The sequence below is a fragment of the Raphanus sativus genome, chromosome 1 (genome assembly GCF_000801105.2).
Source record: "Raphanus sativus cultivar WK10039 chromosome 1, ASM80110v3, whole genome shotgun sequence".
Classification (NCBI taxonomy): Eukaryota; Viridiplantae; Streptophyta; class Magnoliopsida; order Brassicales; family Brassicaceae; genus Raphanus; species Raphanus sativus.
Window position 1 is genome coordinate 2,581,531 of NC_079511.1, and position 13,355 is coordinate 2,594,885.

At 39.1% G+C, this 13,355-nt stretch overlaps 3 protein-coding genes across 4 annotated transcripts; 1 reads left to right on the forward strand and 2 right to left on the reverse strand.

The window, feature by feature from the left end:
- Nucleotides 1-846: 846 nt before the first annotated feature.
- LOC108844499 (alanine--glyoxylate aminotransferase 2 homolog 2, mitochondrial) lies at nt 847-2,761 on the reverse strand (the record flags this gene model as incomplete). The annotated part of the gene is made up of 7 exons (XM_018617765.2): nt 847-1,144; nt 1,227-1,340; nt 1,423-1,648; nt 1,731-1,907; nt 1,991-2,134; nt 2,229-2,399; nt 2,492-2,761. Coding segments are annotated over 7 exons (1,233 nt in total), but the record flags the coding sequence as incomplete, so codon positions are not given.
- A 1,453-nt stretch (nt 2,762-4,214) lies between these two features.
- On the forward strand, nt 4,215-7,947 carry LOC108840616 (putative pentatricopeptide repeat-containing protein At1g09680). 2 transcript variants are annotated; one of them, XM_018613454.2, is made up of 3 exons: nt 4,215-6,139; nt 6,528-6,581; nt 7,193-7,947. In XM_018613454.2, exon 1 carries the CDS (start codon nt 4,269-4,271, stop codon nt 6,075-6,077), a length of 1,809 nt encoding a protein of 602 aa, XP_018468956.1. In that variant the 5' UTR covers nt 4,215-4,268; the 3' UTR covers nt 6,078-6,139; nt 6,528-6,581; nt 7,193-7,947. The 2 variants fall into 2 exon arrangements, with proteins under 2 accessions (XP_018468956.1, XP_018468963.1); XM_018613461.2 differs by lacking the exon at nt 6,528-6,581.
- On the reverse strand, nt 7,270-7,794 carry LOC108840634 (disease resistance protein RBA1). The gene has a single exon (XM_018613466.2). The coding sequence runs from the start codon at nt 7,792-7,794 to the stop codon at nt 7,270-7,272; it is 525 nt and encodes a 174-aa protein (XP_018468968.1).
- Nucleotides 7,948-13,355: the final 5,408 nt, after the last annotated feature.

Here is a 13,355-nt window from a genome sequence, read left to right on the forward strand (position 1 = left end):
GTACCTGTTCACTTTGACTATCAAAAAGCACTTGAGGACACGTGCCTGAGTTTTACTAAATTTGAAGAATGATCAACCATACATTTCTTGTCAATGGCGTGTACCGTATCTGCTTGCTTCAGAAATTGAACTAATTGACAGAGTATCAGAAGGGAAGTTAGAGTTTTTAACATCAAAAGAAGTACCAGATCTTGAAGAACCAATTGGATCCACCTTGCTTCCATCATTGTCTCCGCTAATCAGAGCACGTCTAACCACTTCTGAAGATGGTTCAAGGACTTCTAGTGTTTAAGATTGAACACTCAGTGAGAGACTACCCTTGGACTGGAACATGAATCATTCGAAATAAACTATGTCGGCTATCTGACTGATTCCTGCACCAATTCTTCATCTTCTAATGCACTGGTTGCACAAGTTGTCTGTACTTTAACTGACTGTTCGATAATCAAACTCTCTAAAAGGTTCAGATTATTCACTGCTGAAGAATCTATGCGTTTTTCATCAAGAACACTCTTACAGGGAGATTTGGTTTCTGTGTCTCGGTCACGTTGATCCAGAGATGTCATGGGACTTAAAGATGCACTACTTACCAGGTCATTATTTTCCAGTGGGATTTTCCGAATTTTATTTTCTGCTGTTAGTGTCCTGTTATAGACCCCACAGCTGTATCATGCCAAATTAGCTGTATCATGCCAAATCTCCCCAGCTCAATAAGACGATTTAGAAGTATTAGTCGATATCTAAGGCAGAGAACCTATCAAACTAAACCATGACAGGCTAACAACAGTCTGGTTGACATCATCACTGGAAATGTCACCGTGATAATCGGACACAGCTCGTAAAATATAAGAAAAATACGTTTTTCATTAAGAAAACAGAGGGATTGAGAAGCAACGAGATGTTGGCTCATCAATCATTTTTGGTTGTTTGAAGCAAAGTTACAAGCATAATTATACCACAACTTATTAATCTCCCACAAAGAGACATTTTATACTACTTTTCTTTTGTTTCCTTCACATCTTGGAGATCGAGTAGTCCATCGCTTCCACAAGATAATCTGCGTCTTCCTTAGTGAAGCAGAGAGGTGGTGTGATTCTAAACACGTTTCCAAAATAGCCTCCTTTTCCAACCAACACACCCAACTCTGTAACAACATTCATTACACAGACATGTTAGTCTAGTTTCAAGAGCTGAGACTAGTAGAAAAGAAGCAAAAACCAACAAACCTTTCATTTGATCCATGATGTGCAGAGTCTCAGCAGTTGCAGGAGTCTTGAGCTTGCGATCACTTACCAGCTCTACTCCAAGCATCAGTCCTCTTCCACGTACGTCCCCAATAACTACATTAGAGAAGCATAGACACATTGAGCAAGTTTAAGAACAAAGTTTATGAGGACATATTAGAGAGAGAGAGAGATTTACTTTCATGTTTCTCTTTCAGCTGATTGAGTTTTCCTTTAAGATAAGATCCGACCATTGAAGCATTCTCCTGAAGCTTCTCTTTCTCAATCACATTCAGAACAGCGAGACCTGCTGTAGTAGACACAGCATTCCCGCCAAATGTGTTGAAGTAGCATCGCCGAGTCAGCACTCCTGCTATCTCCGGAGTTGTCACAACCGCTCCCAAAGGAAACCCATTCCCAATTCCCTGTTTACACATATCATCAAAGAAGAGACAGAGTCAAATATTTGTTGCTTCTTTCAGGACTGTAGAGGCGCACTCAACTAACCTTTGCCATGGTAACTATGTCAGGGACAACATTGTGAGCCTCAAATCCCCAGAAGTTTCCAGTGCGAGCGAATCCAGACTGTACTTCATCAGCAATGAACAATCCTCCAGCCTTCTTCACAATGTCGTAAGCTGCTGACAAATAGCCTGGAGCTAGTTCCACAATCCCTCCAACTCCCTATTCTCACATTCGCAGCAATATTATTGTCAATAACATTCATTAGACTCTGATTATAATATAAAATTTCAACACTTGGTTACCTGTATAGCTTCACAGATGAAACCAGCAATGTGTCCGGTAGTGCCATATTGGATGAGATCTTGCACATCTCTTGCATACTTCTCTCCGTCAGAACCAAACACACCTCTATATGGATCCGGGTTTAAAGCGTGGTGAGTTCCAGTCTTCAAGCAGCAAAAGAACAAAAACAAATGTCAGAACACAGATATCTCATCATAGTTCAAGAAAAAAAAAACGTCAGAACAAAGTCTCTAGTACCTGAACAACGTTGAACTTCCACAAGCTTTGAGCAGTAGCCCCCATTGTTCCAGCCGCATTCCCATGATACCCGTTTCGAATCGAAACAATGTCTTGACATCCAGTATACAACTTAGCCATCATAAGCGCCAATTCATTGGCCTCCGTCCCTGAGTTTGTGAAGAACACCACCTATTCCAATAAACCAAACCCCATGAAGCAATCAAATTTGGTTCATAAAAACAACACAAGAAAAACAGAACATGCAGTGGTTCTTGTAGTACCTTGAGATCACCAGGGAGTTTGGAAGCGAGAGCTTCAGAGAACTCAGCAATTGCATGGTTAAGGTACATAACCGTAGGATGCTGAAGACGCTTGATCTGGTTGATAACGGGCTCAACCACATCAGGGTGACAATGTCCACAATTCACAACTGCGATTCCAGCAAAGGCGTCCAAGTATCTCCTACCACTCTCATCGAATAGATACTGCATCTTCCCATCCACAATGTTCAACTGCAACAATTCACAAGTAAAAATAAAAAGAAATTCCAATTTTTAATTAAATTCAAGCTAATTCAATTTGCAAAATCCTGTCATGAAATTTTGGGTATAAACATTTTTTTGTATTTATATTAATAATTCTGTTTAAAATTCAGGGGTACAATAACTATAGTAATTAATTCTTTAAAGTTTGCATTTTTTTTCTTCCAAAATGAATGTTTCATTCGGCTATGCATGACACCAGACATGGCTAAAGTTTCATTCGGCTAATGCATGAGACCGGACATGGACAGTGTTTCACATAAAACGGGACATGGCCAAAGCTACGGATAAGACCGGACATGGCCACGTGACATTGAAAACAAATAATAATAAAACAAAAAAAGAGATTCAACAACAATTTATAATCAATACTATTAATTCTTCAACATGTCCAATTGATATTAATTGGGTCTAACATATTTTATAACTGTATTTAAATGATTTATCTAAATATCATATAACCATCTTCTAAAAATTATTAAAATCCACGTTATAACTGTTCCTACCAAAAACAGTTACTTTTTTTTTCAAATAAAGTTTTGAATTTATCAGACAGGTCTGTGATTTGGAAAATAAACGAAGTACCATTTCCATGATACAATTTTTTAGAAAATAAATGACGTGATGTACATAGGATATTATATTTCTTATGAAACTTTAAAAGTTAACTAATATTGATATTAATTAATGGTGGAAGCGGGTTACTATTAAAATTTAATTTTATGATTGACGGAGTTTAACCGGTTTAAGTGAATTTTTAATAGAAATAAATATTCATATAAACTCATTTAGTTTAACGGGTTTTAAATAGGTTATTCGAATAAAAAATATTTATTAAATATGATTCTACTTAAAGTTAGTGAAGACCATTTTAACCCAACTATATATATATATAACAAAATATGTTAAACAATATTTCTTTAAACATTTTTCAAAAAAAATATTCGGTTTTAGTTGCGGGTTGAGTTTGATATTAATTTTCGAATATAATAATTTAAGAACTGTTCGAGTATATAGATCATGTCTAATAGAGTATGAGATTTTTATTTTTGGGGCGATTGGGATATAAATATTCTTGACTAAATTATGTTAGGTAACTACTAAGTAAATATAATATGTTACAAACTTTAGGAATAAAATTTTAAAATGGTTTCTGAAATGCATATAGTACAAGTGTATAATTATGCAACTTAACATATTGAATATAGTCACCAAAAATATATTAAATTAAATTAATATTAAACACTAATATAATTACAAAACACACAAAAATTAAATTAAATCATTTTTAAAAAAACATAAAACAAAACATATACCCGCCCTTTAAAGGGCGGGTCAAAATCCAGTTAACACATTAAACCGCAAAAATGTTCATTACCTGCAGCGGACCGGTTTATACGTATTCCGGTTACATAAAAACCGGGTTATGTCTCGGTTTATCTTCCTTCGTCTACTCTCAGTGTGTTCAATTTTCATTCAAAGTCTCTCCAAAATAGTCTCAGCGCCGGAGAAAGCGATGTTCAGAATCAAAATTCTAAGAAGCACAGTCTCTCGATCTCACCTACAAAAGTTTCCTCGAACATCTTCTCTCTTCTCCACATGGTACTCTCCAGAATCTCTCTCTGATCCACTAGTGCACGACGACGACGACAATGAAAACCCAATTCTCGTCAAACTCTCAGCTGCCATCAGAGACTCAAACTCTTCGTTTACGTCATGCCCCTCGATCAGGAACCTCCTTCCATCTCTCACCGCTCGTCACGTCGTCGATCTCATCGACCGCAACCCTCTCTCCCTCCCGCACCAATCCATCTTCGCTTTCTTCAAATTCATCTCATCCCAGCCTGGATTCCGGTTTACGATCGACTCCTACTTCGCCATGGCTCGGTTCCTAGCTGTCCACAAGATGTTCGACGAAGCACAGTCTCTCGTCTCGCTCGTCGTCTCTTGGAAAGGGAAAAACTCAGCTTCCTCCGTCTTCACTGCTTTGTTAGAAACGAGAGGAAGCGATTTCATTGTCGATGCGTTGATGATCGCGTACACAAACGTAGGGTTCGTACCCGATGCGGTTCAGTGCTTTAGGCTATCTCGGAAGCATAGGTTTGTAGTTCCGATTCGTGGATGTGGCAGCTTGCTTGATCGGATGATGAAGGTGAATCCGACAGAGACTGTTTGGGGTTTCTATATGGAGATTTTGGATGCTGGGTATCCCTCGAATGTCTACGTTTTCAATATCTTGATGAACAAGTTTTGTAAAGAAGGCAAAATGTGTGATGCGCAGAAGGTGTTCGACGAAATTACTAAAAGGAGTTTGCGGCCTACGGTGGTTAGTTTCAACACTTTGATTAATGGGTATTGTAAAGCCGGAGACTTGGATGAAGGGTTTAGGCTCAAAGAGCGTATGGTGAAGAGCAGAACACGGGGTGATGTTTTCACCTACAGTGCCTTGATTAATGCGTTGTGTAAGGAGAATAGAATGGATGGAGCTCATGGGTTGTTTGACGAGATGTGTGAGAGAGGGTTGATCCCGAACGATGTTATTTTCACTACTTTGATTCATGGTCATAGTAGGAATGGTCGGATTGACTTGATGAAAGAAAGTTACCAGAAGATGTTAAGTAGAGGTCTTCAGCCTGATATTGTGCTATATAATACTTTGGTAAACGGCTTTTGCAAGAACGGGGATTTGGTGGCTGCAAGGAACGTTGTTGATGGAATGATCCACAGAGGTCTCAGGCCTGACAAAGTTACGTACACAACTCTTATTGACGGGTTTTGTAGAGGAGGAGATGCAGATGCAGCTCTGGAGATAAGGAAGAAAATGGATCAGAATGGGATAGAACTCGATAGGGTGGGTTTCTCAGCTCTTATTTGTGGAATGTGCAAAGAAGGAAGGGTGTTCGATGCTGAAAGAGCTTTGAGGGAAATGCTGCGAGCTGGTATGAAGCCGGATGATGTTATCTATACAATGATGATGGATGCATCTTGTAAAAAGGGTGATGTTCAAACCGGTTTCAAATTGCTTAAAGAAATGCAGAGCGATGGGCATGTTCCTAGTGTTGTGACGTATAATGTTCTGTTGAATGGACTATGCAAATTGGGACAGATGAAGAATGCTGACATGTTGCTAGATGCCATGCTTAATATAGGGGTTGCTCCGGACGACATCACATACAACATCCTATTAGAAGGTCACCATAGACATGCACATTCATTGAAACATTATATACCGAAACCAGAGATAGGGACTGTTGCTGACTTGGCCTCTTACAAGTCACTAGTCAGTGAGCTCTATAGAGCTTCAAAAGAACACCGAAACAGATGACACCTAACTGTTTGTTTCTGGATATACGAGCTAACTACCAGAGGTTGTTTTCTTCATCATAGGTAATACCCGGAGATAAGTTTGATTGTATTATCTCCTTGATTTCAGTTTCTCAATGTTTTCTTACGTTGCCTATCATTATTAGGTGCAAGCGATTTGTCTATTTAAATCTTCTGAACTGGGTACTGTTCCATTTGTTGGAGTCTTAAGTGTTTTATTTTTATGTTTAAATCCTTTTTATTTTACATATTGGGATGCATTTATAGTGAGCTGCATGAAAAACTAATGCGTCCAGTTTATATTTGAAACATACAACTTTTAAAAGGCCGTTATGGCGACACCATAAACTCCTCTCGCAATTTGAGATATATAGATTCTTCTTCATTTATATGGTGTACTTGTGTATCCACGATCTCTGCTATTAATGTTGGTCGTCCTCTTTCCTCGCAGGAACAGTATGGACAAAACTGAAGCCCTCTCATCTTTTGCTGCATTGTGATAAAGGTATTATTTGAGCCTGCTCTATGATTTCTTTAGTTTGGGCCCTTCATGACTATCATATGCAATTCACAAGAGACGAGAATTGTCAAAGGATTGCTACATGTTGTTAGTTGATGGGCTATACTTATCTTTTCGTTGTCTTTTGGGTAGGATTTGGAAACATTCACATTCAAATAGTTTTATTACAGTAACAAAATGTATGATCATTTGCTGAAATGTAGTAAACCAATATCAACACAAAAGTCCTAGTCCTAGGTACTTGATACAACATATATGGAAATGGAGAAAATCAATTATACATTATTTTGATCGACAACTCTCTTAACCTCTTTAACAATTTCCTTTATAAAATCCGCCTCGGAGCTGCAAAATAATCAAAGTAGTTTAATCTACAGAGTTTTACAGAAGGAAATGATATTACAGAGATGAAAGTTATTGAATCAGTGAAGATGTTATTTTAATATGGTGTCTTCTAGAGTTTTAAGTAAAAAATGAGGCACAAACATTAACTGTACACACTTATATGAACTATGACGGCCCTTCAGACATTCACACGATGGACCAGTTTGTTTCTTCTGTTACAGTAACAAGGTTTACTTTTCTTGTGATGGCAGTTAACTGGTTCAGCGGGGCATGACTTTTAAGAAGGGAAAACGACGAAGAAACCTGAAAACTGTCGTAGCATATATATTTAAGGGTTATGAGTAAGGTACCTTTGTTCGCCTAACGGCAATCCCATCTTGTCCGAAACAGACTCTAAAGCTTCCTTCCATTTCTTGATCTGTTCCCCACTTGAAGTCTTAGCTAACCTCCAGAAGTTGCGACCGAACTCTGCCTTTTGGTATCTCACGGATGCGGCCTTCACCTTGAAGAAGATGGGTATCACTTGTAGTTTGCGTTGATCGGCTCTTTTCTTTATTTTCGCTAGCTCGTTAAGGCACCAGCGTGACTCTGCGTACCTTCTTGAGAATATAGTTAGAGCTATTGTCGACTGCTTGATCCTTGCAAAGAGATGTTTCCGGTCTTTTCCCTTCTGTTCATCTTTGTCTATGAAGAAGTTGATTCCATGTCTTTTGAATGCGTCAACAAGGTGGCTCACGAAGCTGCAGCGTAGCTCCTCTCCCCTGAAGTTGATGAATACTTGGTTATTGTTATGGATGTGGAGGGGGGCAGATAAGGTATCCTTTGCTGAGATATTGCTATTGCTCTTTTTCATGTTGGTTAATCTGTAGTTTGAATGTGGGCAATGAAAATATGATTTGGCTGGTTCGCTCAAGTGCACTACTGCATGCTTTCTATTGCCACGCTTGAGTTATGTATTTATAGCCTTAGTGTGGTTCAAGTAATAGAGGATATAGTATATATATAAGTGATCATTTTCATAGAACTTATCTTATATATATTTTTATGTGTTTTAGATTTCTTAGATCCCAAGATGTGAATGAACGTTTCAGAATTGCCTCGTACTATTTGTTTTTAGTTTTTAATTTTTAAGTCTCAAGGGACAAAACACAAGCATGCGTCTTGACGTGGTGCGTCTATATATAAATAAGGAAAACGAAAATTCAGATCCTTGACTAGCTTCCTGCTCGTAAAAAAATGTAGAGCGATGAGGTCTGTGAGTGTGTGTGACACAAACCAGTGCAGCTGCGTCGGTCAAACGTTACCAATCAAACTAGAACCTATAAAGTATATAACAGCTAATTTTAATACTGATTGAGATATATCCGATGTCTTAAAACATAGGTTAGTTATTATTTTTATTTTATTTTTGTTAATGTTCGAGTGTTTTTAGCGATTGTCTACTCGTTGAGATGATAGAAAAATATAATGCAAATATCATTTACACAGTTATAGGTTTCGATTGTTTAAGTTTGTGTTATGATTTGAAAACCAAAACATTGTATAATTTTTTTTTTAAAACAAAGATTCCAGCATTCTAAATTATTATTTAGAAAATAGAACTGTCGAAATATTTTAAAAGGTCTCCTTTTTGAGCAACTATTTTAAAAGATCTCCCCACATTACAGTTCAAGGGATTATTTAATTAGCAGCGAGATTGGCCCATGGCACAAAAAATGTGCCTTACATGCTCCTCCATACTTGGAAAAAGAGTTCGAAGTTTGAGAATACACTGGATATTTAAGTATGGTTTCAAAAAAAAAAACAATCTAAATATTTTACTTTACATTTTTGCATAATTGTGGGCATTTGAACCGAAACTCAAACCGACAATTTAATTGACATTCGATCAAAAAAAAGAAAAGAAAAGAAATCTCATTGACATGTTCAACTTGGTCTGGCCAAACAACATCACGGAGTTCTCCTTTTCCTAGTATTGAGTGTGAATTGGTGGGCCTCAATTCTCTTCTGTGGCCCAAACTCCTAATACCTGCAACAAAGTGAAGACATTATTATTTCCATTTATGATAAAGTCGGTCAAAGATTTATACGAAGCATAAAGCAATAAGGAAACTCTATCATAAGTCTTATGATAATAGGAAAAGCCTGGTAGTATAAATAGGGACCTAAGCCATTGTTAGTCATTACGATTTTTTCACAGCAATAGAGAGAGACATTAGTCAAGAGTTAAAGTCTTTTGTCTTAGAGGTCTAAGCTTTCTATTGTAAACAAAGAGTTTGGTTTTACATTCTAATAAAGAGAATAAGTTTTGGTTACTTTCTTATTCTAAAGTTCTTAAAGCACAAGAAGGTTAAATCCTTACAAGTGGTATCAGAGCATTCAGGTTTGAGTGCAAAGGTGCTTTAAAGAATGGCTAAACCAAAGATCGAGAGGATCGATATCGATCGGTTCGATGGAACAGGAGATTTTCTGCTATGGAAGGTTCGGATGATGGCTCACTTTGGTGTCCTAGGGCTAAAGGATATCCTAACAGATGAGACGCTTCTAATGGATTCACCAGTCAACAAGGTAGAAAGAGATGATACCTTAAAAGAGACGGAGAAGAAAGAAGCAGAAGTGGTTCCGACCATTGATCCCGTTAAGCTCGGGAAATCAGAGAAAGCAAAAGATCTCATTGTTATAAATGTAGGAAACCAAGTCTTGAGGAAGATCAGTCACTGCGATACAGCTGCTGCAATGTGGACAGCTCTCAACACGTTGTACACGGAGACGTCCCTGCCGAATCGTATTTACCTGCAACACAAATTTTACACTTTCAAGATGAACGATTCAAAGACTATTGATGCAAACGTTGATGACTTCCTAAAGCTAGTAGCAGATTTAAATAACTTGAGCGTAGAGGTTGATGAAAAAGTTCAAGCTATACTACTACTAAACTCAATGCCTCAGCGATATGATCAACTCAAAGAGACCCTCAAGTACGGGCGAGACACTCTCAAGATCAACGAAGTAACCGGGGCTGCACGATCTAAGGAGAGAGAGCTATTGGAAAGTGGTAAACTCTCTAAGTCTCAGGATGAGGGTTTATATGTTGAGGATAGAGGAAGGACATCAAACCGATCAAACAAAGGAGGCAACAAGTATGGGAAAGGAAGATCTCAAAGCAGACACGGGAGATCTAGGTCCCGACCGAAGTATGACAAGAACAACAAGGGCTGTTTCAGCTGCGGAAAAGAGGGACATTGGAAGAGAGAATGTCCAGACAGGAGGTCCAATAAATCCGCCAACATTGCAGAAGAGCCGAAACAACCATTAGTGCTAACGGTTAGTACTAAGGATTCCAAAGAGGAATGGGCAATAGACTCCGGATGTTCTTTTCATATCACACCAAACAAAGATGTGTTGTTTGACCTAAAAGAATTCGAAGGAGGGAGAGTTCTAATGGCTAACAACACCCACTGTGATGTAAAAGGGATTGGCAAGATCAGGATCGTGAGACCCGATGGAACCGTGGTGGTTCTCACGGATGTGAGGTACATGCCGAATATGAGCCGGAATTTGATATCTTACGGGATGCTCGAACGATCAGGATGTCAATACGAAGGGAAAGATTTTATGATCAGGTTCTACAAGGACGGGAAGGAGGTCATATCAGGAAAGTTCAACGAAGGTCTTTATTATCTACAAGGGACAGTATCTAAAGGAGAAGCTAACGTATCAAGGGCAGAAATAGACAAGACAACTATATGGCATTCGAGATTATGCCATATGAGTTTAAAGAATCTGAATGTGCTGGTAGAGAAGGGATATGTACCGAAGAAGGAAGTGGATAAGCTTGAGTTCTGTGATACATGTGTCCTGGGAAAATCACACAAGCAAAGCTTTCCCGCTGCGAAGCATACCACTAAAGAAATTCTCGAGTACATACATTCAGATTTATGGGGAGCTCCATCAACTCCAGAAAGCCTAGCAAGATGCAAGTACTTCATTAGCTTCATAGATGATTACTCACGGAAAGTCTGGATTTATTTTCTTAAGACTAAAGATGAAGCCTTCAGCAAATTCAAGGAATGGAAAGAAGCTGTAGAAAATCAAACCAGGAAGAAAATAAAGTGTCTACGAACAGATAATGGTCTTGAGTTTTGCAATCAGCAATTTGATAAACTTTGCAAAGACTCGGGAATCAAGAGACACAAGACTTGTTCGTATACTCCACAACAAAACGGGGTTGCGGAGCGGATGAACAGAACAATCATGGACAAAGTTCGGTGCATGCTCGTGGAGACAGGATTAGGGCAAGAGTTTTGGGCCGAAGCCGCGTCAACGGCCGCATATGTGATCAATCGATCTCCAAACTCTGCGATTGATTACGAGCTACCCGAAGAACGATGGACAGGTACTAAGTGTGACTTAAGTAACCTGAGAAGGTTCGGGTGCTCCGCGTTTGTTCATAAGGTTCAAGATAAAACAAGTCCAAGGGCCATAAAAGGAGTATTTGTGGGATACCCATTCGGTATTAAAGGTTACCGTGTTTGGATGCCAGAAACTGGTAAGTGCGACACCAGTAGGAACGTGGTATTTAACGAAGAAGAGTTATACAAGCACACAGAACACGCCAAGAAAGACACGGAAGTTGCGAGCATGGAGAATAAAAGAAAAGAAAACCGAACGAGAAGAGTGACGTTCAAAGAAGATTTGATAGAAGGCCCGTCTCCATCAAACGTTGACGACGAGGAGCAAACTGCTCAAGGTGGAGAACCTATTTTAAAGGAAACGTCTAATAGCTTAGAAGAAGCCGTGTCTAGTGAAGAAGATGAAAACGTTTCAGAAACAGAGACGAGTAGTGATGGTTACATGCTAGCAAGAGATCGAGTTCGAAGGCAAATAAAACCACCGTCAAGATTCGAAGACGAAGATTTCGTAGCTTACGCACTAGCAGCAGCAGATGAGATAGAAATAGAAGAGCCTAAGACTTTCGCTGAAGCTATGAAAGGCAAGAACCGAAAGCAGTGGAAGAATGGAGCAGATGAAGAGATGGATTCACTCCAACGAAACCGTACATGGAGCTTGATTGAGAAACCTGAGAATGCAAAAGTTATAGGATGCAAGTGGATTTGCAAGTTAAAACCAGGGATACCCGGAGTAGAAGAGCCAAGATATAAGATGAGATTGGTGGCTCAAGGTTTCTCACAACAGGAAGGAATTGATTACAACGAAGTGTTCTCTCCGGTGGTGAAACACGTATCAATTCGCATCATGCTCTCATTCGTGGTTAACAACGATTATGAACTCGAGCAGATGGACGTGAAGACGGCATTCTTACATGGTGATTTAGAAGAAAGGATTCTGATGAAGCAACCAGAAGGATATATTAAGAAAGGGGATGAAAATAAAGTGTGCTTACTTAAGAAATCCCTATATGGGCTAAAACAATCTCCAAGGAGATGGAACCATAGGTTTGATTGTTTTATGAAGTCTCAACAGTTTATAAGAAGCAAGGAGGATCCGTGCGTCTACATGAAGAATGTCAACACGGCACAAGCGGCATTCTTACTCCTATACGTTGATGACATGCTCATAGCTTCTGGAGATAAGCAAGAAATCAAGAACATAAAAGAGAGTTTGAGCAAGGAATTCGAGATGAAAGACATGGGAAAGGCATCGAGAATATTAGGAATGGATATCATAAGAGATAGAGAGAAGGGAATCCTAATATTATCACAGGAGGGCTATCTACGGAAAGTAGTAGAAACATTTGGAATGACAGATGCAAAGGCCGTAATTACACCAACTTCATCTCAGTTCAAACTAAGGAAACTAAAGCCAGAGCAGAAGGAAGAAGAAAGAAAAATCATGGAAGATATTCCATATTCAAGTGTCGTGGGGAGTATCATGTATGCAATGGTCGGTTCTCGACCGGACCTCGGTTTTGCAGTGGGATTAGTAAGCAGATATATGTCTGAACCGGGAAGAGAGCATTGGGAAGTTGCGAAGTGGGTTTTAAGATACCTAACAGGAGCTACAGGAAGGTGCCTAACGTTTACTAAAGGATCGAAGTTTAGTATCGAGGGGTTTTGTGATTCTGATTACGCAACAGACCTGGACAGAAGAAGGTCTGTTACAGGGTACGTGTTTCAAGTTTGGGGAAATACGGTAAGCTGGAGATCAGGGTTACAAGACGTGGTAGCTCTATCAACAACCGAAGCCGAGTACATGGCTCTAACCGCAGCTGCAAAAGAAGCTTTATGGCTAAGAAGACTATGCAAGGAACTCGGATTTGATCAGGAAAGTGTCAGGATAAATTGTGATTCACAAAGTGCTATAGCCCTAGCAAAGAATCATGTTCATCACGAGCGAACTAAGCATGTCGACACTAAGTATCATTTTATCAGAGATGTAGTCGAAGATGGCAGT

Excerpts from the sequence above, each read along its gene's own strand:
- LOC108840616 (XM_018613454.2), top strand. The coding sequence starts at position 4,269 with ATGTTCAGAATCAAAATTCTAAGAAGCACAGTCTCTCGATCTCACCTA.
- LOC108840634 (XM_018613466.2), bottom strand. The coding sequence starts at position 7,794 with ATGAAAAAGAGCAATAGCAATATCTCAGCAAAGGATACCTTATCTGCC.